At 40.1% G+C, this 9,544-nt stretch overlaps 1 protein-coding gene across 1 annotated transcript in view; it reads left to right on the top strand.

Moving 5' to 3' along the window:
* LOC138049647 (lupus La protein-like) overlaps positions 1-8,227 on the top strand; it is a 24,516-nt gene extending 16,289 nt beyond the window's left edge. The window contains exons 12-15 of the mRNA XM_068896022.1: positions 1,179-1,238; positions 2,712-2,829; positions 3,588-3,653; positions 7,719-8,227. Coding sequence (XP_068752123.1) covers positions 1,179-1,238; positions 2,712-2,829; positions 3,588-3,653; positions 7,719-7,927 — 453 coding nt within the window. The 3' untranslated portion in view covers positions 7,928-8,227. The remainder of the gene's footprint in view (positions 1-1,178; positions 1,239-2,711; positions 2,830-3,587; positions 3,654-7,718) is intronic.
* Positions 8,228-9,544: the final 1,317 nt, after the last annotated feature.

The raw sequence follows: 9,544 nt of genomic DNA, 5'->3' as shown, positions 1-9,544 counted from the left end.
CTGCACGTGCAGCACGGATTTTAGCAAGTATCTTTGCGGTCCTCTGCATAACGACGACGTGAAATCACCAAATTTGAGGTTTTGAGGACAACGTAAGCAAGCAACAGAGAATCTTTCATTCTCTGTTTTCACTCTGAAACCGCTCCTACCAATTTATTTTTAGGATACTTTGCCCACCTTGTACGACGCGAACTAGACTGAATAATCGCGAAAGACTTACGATAGAGCCAAGTTATATTTTGAGGTGGCGTTTTCGTCGACCGTCGCCGTCGTAGATCTTAAATTCCCTAATGTTTCGTATTCTAACTGTTGGACTGGATCTAGCATGAAATGGAGGCTAATGCGGGCAAATTAATTTGCATTTCATGCTAGATCCAGTCCGGCTGTGAGAATTCGAAAATGGTCTATTTGGACGACACATGAACGATTTGCAGAATTTTTTCAGAACAAGTTTATCGTTTGCAAATGAGGAAAAAAAATACTTAATCTAGTACTAGATTAGCAGCGATGTCACTTAGAATTTTGAAAGACAACTTAGAAAAAATCTTAGAAAAAATATTTGGAAAAAAAAATTAGAAAAAGTTGTGTGAACGATATCGGAGTCAATGGCCGAAGAGCTAACGCACTTAGCCTCTACACTACCGAGACAACCACTCCAAACATCGCAGTTTTAAAGTATTTAAATGAAGCTAACCTTCACAATTTATGGAAAGCCAACCGAATAAAAAGGCTTGGCTTGGTTACTAAGAGTGGCAACGACCGTTTACGAAACGGAAATTAACGCCGGAAACATCCATTTGGTGGCTAGAGCATGCTCATATCAATCTGCGTCTTTACCACTTGGCCACGCCCAATCTCGACTCCAGAGCTTTTCTCTTGACTGAGGAAGAGAAGAGCTCTGGGGAACCTTGAAACAAAGTGTCTTCTCATTGGTTTTCGTGAAGAATAATCAAAAGCGTCTCTAATTGGTGCATTTATGTTAGCACGAGAAGTGCGCAGGCGCCGTAAGGTTCAAATAGCCAGTTTTTGGCTATAAGAACCCTACGGCGCATGTTCTCCTAAATAGAGTTTCCCAGAGCCTTTGCTCGATCCGAGGCTGTGGTGACGAGAATGGGCCACGCCCCATGGCTTCTTAGCAACGAGATCGGTAATTTGTGTATTTTGTGCCGTGCAAACAGACCCTGTTTGGGGAAGTAGAAGATATCGCTTGGGTGGATTTCGCCAGAGGATCAACAGAGGTATGTGTATGAGTGCATTTGTCCGGTGCCGACTCGTTGGAACACTTTGTAGCGGAAGATACGATACAATACAATACATTCTTAATTGACCGCTCCCAATAGGGGTCTTTTCAGGGTCAATGAAACACAATCAACGAAACAACAGAACAGAATAACAACTGTTAAGAATACCAACTGGCCGGAAGCAAACCAGTTGGCTATTTACAAGTGCAGCTGGGAAGTTGAACCAGGGACTACCAGGATCAAATTCAACGAGTGGTCAGAGCGGGTCTTGAACGCGGGATCTCCGGATCTCAAGGCAAGCGCCCTAACCACTGGGCCACACTGCCTCCTGTACTGCACCATTTTGCAATTTTGGTTCATGCTTTAGTATGTGTTACGGGCACCAAGAAAATTATAGCCTCACGAGTTATTGCCCTTGGGTATGCCCAGGATCATCGCAAGCGATTAGATGTTAAGCGTCACCAATGTCCGCTGTTATTTTCTTCCTCAGCTTTAACACCACTTGTGTTTAGAAACACGGGCAATAAACATATAGAGTCAACTTATTAGAGTGTAATGTGAAGTGCTAGATTTCTATCCCATATGAACCATGTAAGCGTTAGCCCTACTGATGGAAATGGGCCCACACAAGGACAGACGTAAAGTTTCCCTGACTCTACTTTTTAGGTGAACATAAACAGACTCAAAAACCTTAACCACTTTGAGTAAACACGAACGATAAATTTACCTGTAAAATAGCAAATGGTTTGAACACACAAGTCCTGTCAAAATATATCTTACCCGGATGATGTTTCTGTACCAAGTTTTGAACCTTAACTGTATTGTTGTAAATAGGTAGACGATTCTTAGGGTGCGTTCGATTGACCGTATTCCGGAATAGGAATGCATGGAATAGAAGTTAGAAATTTGTCGTTTTATGGAGATTCGCGATAAAATTGTCAAACCCCTGCGAAAATTCTATTTTAAACATATATTTGTTATCCTTGTTGCTTCAAAATGCTAGATACACGGTTTGAAATCATCACTCCACGTATTCTTTTTCCGGAGTAGATCTTTTTACAGTTATGTGCTTAGTTACCTGGCCTTTAAATGAAAGTCAAGCTAAATGAAAGTGAGGCTGAAATGATCCCCTGCTTTCGTTATGATAATGATGTTGTTATCTTGCCAATTGGTTGGAATTTTATGTAAGAAAGGCAATGGGGTTTGTATCAAAGCAAGGTCACCTCTAGCCTCACTTTCATTCATAGGCCAGGTAACTAAGCACACAACTGTAAAATGGTCGACACTTCGTGACGTTTTTATACAATTATCGTCCATGTCAGTATTTACCACCCTGGGCGTAAGTGAGCTAGGTAGCTTGTAAGCTTTCATTTAATTGGCACATTTTATCCTCAGAGTCAAATGGTAGAGCCTCAAATTTGAATGGTCATAATAATTGCCTGGTTAGACTGAGTTTACCTTGTCTTGCAGGGTTTTGTCCGCTTTTCTAAGGAAGGAGGCGCCCAACGCGTTGTAGAAACTCTGAAAGAAAAGAATGATGTGAAAGTGGTTATCAGAGAGGTGGAGTCGACGGTCCGAGTTCTTGAAGGTATGAGTGAATTGCAATTATCCTTTGCTTCGAGTGGCGCATCCTGTAAAATTTCGCAGGATGTCCGACAAAGCATTGGAAAACTAATTCATGCTATGTATTCCCTGAGACAACTTAAAAGGAGACTGAAACAAACGTTCCCGGGTGACTAACTTGACGTACAGCGAGGTGATCTGGTGACGTAATTCTGAGGACTGGGGAGAAAAATTTTAACGCCGTATCCCACAACGGAGCGCGGCCTTGAATGTTATTTTCGAATTCAACATGGCAGAGGCGAGGTTAGATCTCGTCGGTTCTACTTGAATGTTCATTCAGTAACAGGAAATGTGGTAGACACGGTATGATCTTTTGAGTTTTGGCGATGGAAATACTGCAGGGAGTTTGGAAGCAACACCCTAGGGTCCCGCGCGGTTGTGGGATACGGCGTTAAAATTTTTCTTCCCAGTCCTCCAAATTACGTCACCAGATCACCTGGAGTAGATTTTAGCGGGCGACGAAGAAATCAGATTCCAAATCTGGGTGGCGATATTTTTACAGCCGAGAGAAGTCGTCCTCCCATTCTTAGGACAACCGCTGTAAAACCGGAGAGCTTTTTCACAGAACAATTGGATCGCATCTGATTCATTCATCGTGTTGTAAGAAGAATATTCCAAGGCTTTCACAACAAACCTTAAAATATACAAACAGAAATGTTTTATCAAAAAACAAAATCTTCACACACTTTATTAGCGATAAATTCCCTTTACTACTTATTGTAGGCGAAGAGGAAAAAGACTATTGGATTAAGTCTCTCCTTGACAGAGAAAAGGCCAAGCAGAAGAGAGGTATGCACTCGAGAAATGTTTGTAGTCGCTACGTCGGAGATTACAACCTACCCCTAATCTTCATTAATAGCTTCTTGGTTCCAAGGGATCCGCTGAATGAAGTTCCCTTTTACGGGACCAGACTCCAGGCTACACTGAAGTATAAGGAAGCTAAAGCCGGTGTGACGTAGATGAGAACGCGGGCGGCACAAAATTATGGATTTGATAGGCAAAAAAAAGACTGCACCCCCTACATACCACTCACGTGCATCTTACGTTTCACACATTTCTTTAGCGTTCTCCTCTAAAGAACGTCGTGAAATTCGAAGTTTTAAGCCGGCCACACACTAAGCGAAAATAGCGCGGCTCTAATTCTGCCGCGAAGAATTCGCCCGTTGTGCGGATTTAATTTTTATGAGAATTTGTCGCTGCGGTAATAGCGCGGAATATCAAACATTTTTGACACTGTCTTCGGCGGGGTTAGTATCTGGATGGGTGACCTGAAAAATATACCCCTTTGCAACAGAAGCATAGGACCGAAAATTGTATTTTAACGCCCAGAAATGCGAAATAAGCAAGATACAGATTTTGTTAGCTTGCTTTCTGCAAAACAAATATTGATGCAAAAGTAAATAAATATTGATACACATTTTTTAGGAAGAGCATAAGGAAGTTTTCTGGACGGTCGATCGAGAATAAAATATTTTGCCATCAGCGACAAAATTTACCACATGAATACAGCATTAATTTCTAACCGCGAATATGAAAAGTTAGCATCAGCGAAAAACATTTTGCGAGATTTTTGCCTCTTTCAAATTTGTTATTATACTTTTGGCTACACAAGTAAATCGCAAAATCGAAAGTGACATCGAATTCAGCGGGCGCCCTGATCAAGTTAACGCGGCGTGTTTAACGGCTCGTGAAACAGTGAAGCATCTGTGTCAAATGATGGCAAGATACCAGGATTTTGTTTTTGTTAGTTTTCTATTTCTTTCAAGTGTTATAAAGTTTGACAATAGATGTGCGAATTAAACGCAAAGATCACAATCGCCAACTCTTGAGGTTGACCATTGTTTCTGCAAAGTCAAAAATTTACTCTCCAAGACGAGGTTATTTATCACCAGGTAATTCCATCGTTTTGGGAATAGCAGCTACTTTATTATTCATCAGCGTCACAATTTTTTGCCGATTTTGGGGCTCATTTTGTTGAAACTCAAGCACGCTTCCAACAGACCTGTTTATTTTCGGGACTTATGCGCTGCTTACATTGCATTACCACAAAAATCCTCCCATATCACATTTCAACACGTATGCAAATTTGTTAAGTTCGAAAATTACACAACGCACAAAAGACCTGTGGAAATCTCACAAAATTTTTTTCCAGCGAAAAATTTATTGAAACAACAACACATTTGCTATTAGAGGCAAAAAACCCTTCCTGTTTCAATTGCATGCGTGCAAACACACACACACACAATCGGCGTCACAGAGCAATTAAATAAATTTCTGACAGTTCACATCAAACCCTTTTCGAAAGAACCTTGACTTCAAATAATGAAGCACAAAAGAGACAACAAGCTTGAGCTCCATGAGGGTATATTTTGTTTAAAGATCCACTAAAACGCCATTCGCGTTACAATGACCTTCGACGCCATTGAAGGTTAAAATTCGTGAAATTTCCAATTGTTACCGGAAGACTGTGCAGGGTTGAGTACAAATAATTCAAACAACCAGACAACAGAGATCACAGATCCACTCAAGGTGTTCGATTCCTTCTCTGTCTTTGTTGAACCTATACTGAGTTACCAGAGAATTTTTCATTTGTTTTCAGTGTTGTACATAACAGCACACTTGGCAAAATATTAGAAATACAGCTCACTTTGATTTCGGCTCGACGGGCGAAAGATTGTTGTCGAAGTCTATTACTCGTCACGTTTAACACTCCAGATCATTTATTTTTCACCGCCTGTCTAGTTTATCCAATTGACGTTCCATTCTTGAGCTCCATAAGGGTATATTTTGTTTAAAGATGCACTAAAACGCCATACGTGTTACAATGACTTTCGACGCCATTGCAGGTTAATAATTAAATGTTCTCCTTTGTGCACCAGAGAAATCTACGCATTACCCCAGCCCCCTCAAACCTAACAAATACGCACAGAAGAGTCTTTGCACAAAGACACCACTTAGCAGGGAAGTGACAGGCAAGACTTTTCATGACACGGAAAAGAAAAAGAAAACTAACAAACAACGCATTTTCTAACTGGATTGCCTATGGCAACCCAGTCATAATGCAAAATACTTTACCTTAACGAGATTGAGTTCATGACTGAAAAATTTCTTTACTCTCGCTGAATAAAAATATTAGTTTGTTTTCAGGATGCAATCAGTGATACTGCTGTCCTAAAATTCGAAAACAGGAGCTTGAGAAATTTAGGTTCTCGGTGACAAATAAATATCCTACACGGTAACCCTAACGCTAATGTTAAAAATAAATATACTCGGGAACGGGTGTCAAGGAATAATTGTAGATAAAGGCTAATCTGGTACCCAGACCTCACTCTGTCCCTGGTTCCGTATGACCGTGGGAGATCTGGGTAAGAAGTTAGAGGCTCTATTTGATTGGTTCCTGGTAGCAAGACTGTAGCGGAAGACCTTAGACAGCAATGACCAGAACCAAGGTTGCTGACCAGCGGTTTTCGTTAAAGCAATGGTTTGCTGCGGGTGCTCAATCTCGCGGGCTCAGAAAACCTGGTTGTGGTCATTGTTATCATAGTTAATAGAGGGGAATGGTTATGAAACGCGGCAATTCTTTGTTGTAGGTTTTTGTTCTCGTTTTTGGCCTTGACCGTGAACAAAACACTATAGTTTTTTTACTCCGTAGTGGAGGAACTAACCAATAGAAACGTGTTGATTACGTAATTCATGCCTAGTGTATGCGCCCAAAACAAAAGATTGTGCACGGTCGTGGACTTTCCAACCTAAATCTTGGCATCTTTGTTTGCTGCTTTGAAGTTTGCCGAGCTTCCAAACCAGTCCCCTCTATTAACTATGTTGTTATTTAAGGGTTTTCGACTGTCGGCTAGCTTTCATAAAGTACCCTCCCGATTTTTCTATTTAACCCAACACCTCGTCGAATAACCACGCCGTAAAGAATGGTGCACGTTTTTCCGGGAAAGAGTTCGATCTATCTGTAGAAACTGTAGAAACTTTATTGGATAACACAATTACTGAAAATTCAGTAGTTTACATTGTGGTCCATTAATAATAATATTGATAAAAATTGAAAAAGTTCACAAAGTACTCCTAAACTAAACTAAAATTATTAGAAAGTTCTATGAAGAGTAAAATGATCGAGCTTAGAATTACTAACTACGTATTTATTACTTATGTACTTTTTAAAATTCCTTAGGGGTGTAATACTTCTAGTGCTAACATCTAATGTGTTCCATAGTCGGTTGACACTTGCATAAAAAGTGCGTAGACCAGAGTTGGTACGAAAAAGGGGTATGAATAAATTGTTATTTGTTGACGCCCTTGTATTATGTCTATGCTTATCATTAACATAGGAGATATAATCTTTAAAGTACTGAGGGCAACAGCCATTAACAATCTTGTGCATTAAACAAAGCTTTCTCATTCGTATGACGTCATCAATAGGTAACCAACCTAGCTTACTGAAAAGTTCAACAGAATTATCAGAAAAATTAGCATCTAAAATTAGCCTGGCACAACGTTTTTGAACTCTTAATAATCGAAGTAAATTTTCATTTTTGGTGTTTCCCCACACTGTGCAACAATATTCAAATAACGGTCGAATCAGTGCGTTGTATAATAAATTTCCAAGCCGATGATTGAGATATGTCTTAGCTCTCTTAAGCAAGCAAATTCTAGAATTTAGTTTATCAATTAGGAAATCGATATGATTATCCCAGTTCAAATGTTTGTCTATCTTAACGCCTAAAAGTTTTTCATCCTTGGCTTCTTCAATCGGAGTGCCACAAAGAGATAGGTCAAGAGATGGATTACCAGAGTGCAACAGTTTTTGTACCTGTGAGTCTACTGCACCTGTTTTTGTTTCTGCAGGACAGAGACACAGAGGAGGGCACGGTGGTCGCGGCTTTGGAGGAGGACGCGGTCATGGACGCGGTCGCGGTGGAAAACGACGAAGTTTCGAGAAACCGCAGAAAAAGGACGATGAAATCGAAGATGAAACGCTGAAGAGAACACACACTCGGTTTGACGAAGATGAACCCAGTCCAAAAAAGATCAAAACCGAAGAGGCTGAAGATTGACTGAATGACTTGAGGCTCTTAAATTAGAGAATCTTATAGTCCGTAGAATTTTGTTTTTATTTTTACGACTTCATAGTCTTTTTTGTGACAGCTCACGTACCCGGCATACTCGGAATGTTCAGCCTTGGAGGGCTCGTCTGCCTTTAGGTTTACAAAACAATTTGGTTGAGGCGAACGATCACTAAGTTATCGGCTTTACACAACAGCGGATAGAAGTCTAGTTTACAAGGGCTTCAGGAACGAAAATTACAACCCCCCTCTCAACTTTTGTAGGCCTGAAAAGTAAAAGTTTGCTAGAAAGCAGTGGTTTTCGTTTTTTAAGTATCGAAAGTGGATGAGTTAGCTTCTATCCTCTACTAAGTTGTCTAGTATGGCTAATAGGCCATTTTGGAATTCTCACGGCTGGACTGGATCTAGCATGAAATGGAGGCTATTGCGGACAAATCTTTTCAAATGCAAATGACTTTGCCCGCATTAGCCTCCATTTCATGCTAGATCCAGTCCAACCGTTAGACTACGAAACTGGTCTATTGGTCTACACAAAGGTAGTACCTGTAGAAATTTTAGTAGGTATGCAACAAATGCTATCTGCTTCTGCATCCTACACTGTCCAGCGCTTTAGGAGTTTACCTCGTTCCTGCAAATGCTGCCCTTGTGGTTGACTGGTGGGAGTTATTGCACCAGAGGAGATAGTAACGACCTCAAATTGCTCCCTTCCCCCCCCCCCACCCCCTTTCATTTTCGTCTTCTCCTTTTGCAGAGCAAGACGTTGATAGTAACTCGTTCTTACGATTTAATAATTTAATTCAGTACAAGATCTCGACTCAATCGTTGTTTAGTTCCCCGCCCCGTTTTTTTTTAGCCCTTTCGGTCTCACGATCGAAACGTCTAACCTGATAATTATCTTCATTCTCAATACCGTTCTGACTGACATTTCATGAAAATTGTAAGGAGGATTTACTTGCTGATCACTTCTGGGAGTCAGTGGGTTTAAATAAAGTTATTTCGTTTCAGTTTTTTTAGTTTTTGTTTTGTTCTTTCCTTTACAGATCTTGGATGATTTAAATATCGCATCAAGATGTTATATTTTCATTACACCTTTCACTATTTTTTTCTTGTTTTCTGATTAAACTCTGCACGTGTGGTGTTTAGTACGTGCCATACAGTACAATGACATCCTCTATTTTTAGTGTTACGTCTTCGAGATCCGTCGAGAATGGATAAATATTGTATGAACTTATAGACACGTTTTTGGGTTTTTTAAATTCGATAAAACAATTCACAAGTTAGAAAATTGGGTGAAAAGTAGTGTCTTACAATTTTTTGTTCACTGACACTGTAAAACTCAGAATCGTAGTGAAAGGGTCTTCAAATAAACTTTTAATGTCTTTGAACGATTGACTATTGTTGCTTAATTAAGACGCCATATTGGATTTCCAACGCATGCGTTATTCGTCTTTCTTTCTTTCTTCTTTTCTTACTAAACAGGAAACGTAACGTCGACACCTGGTTAATAAGTAGCGATTAATTATTTAAAATTAGCATAACTCTGCGCTACATTAACCTTCTGGTAACAGTGGGTTTCCAATGGACGAAGATTAAACTACTGCAAATTTT

The sequence above is a fragment of the Montipora capricornis genome, chromosome 5, assembly GCF_036669925.1.
Source record: "Montipora capricornis isolate CH-2021 chromosome 5, ASM3666992v2, whole genome shotgun sequence".
NCBI classification, from domain to species: domain Eukaryota; kingdom Metazoa; phylum Cnidaria; class Anthozoa; order Scleractinia; family Acroporidae; genus Montipora; species Montipora capricornis.
This window is presented reverse-complemented; position numbering and strand designations above follow the sequence as displayed.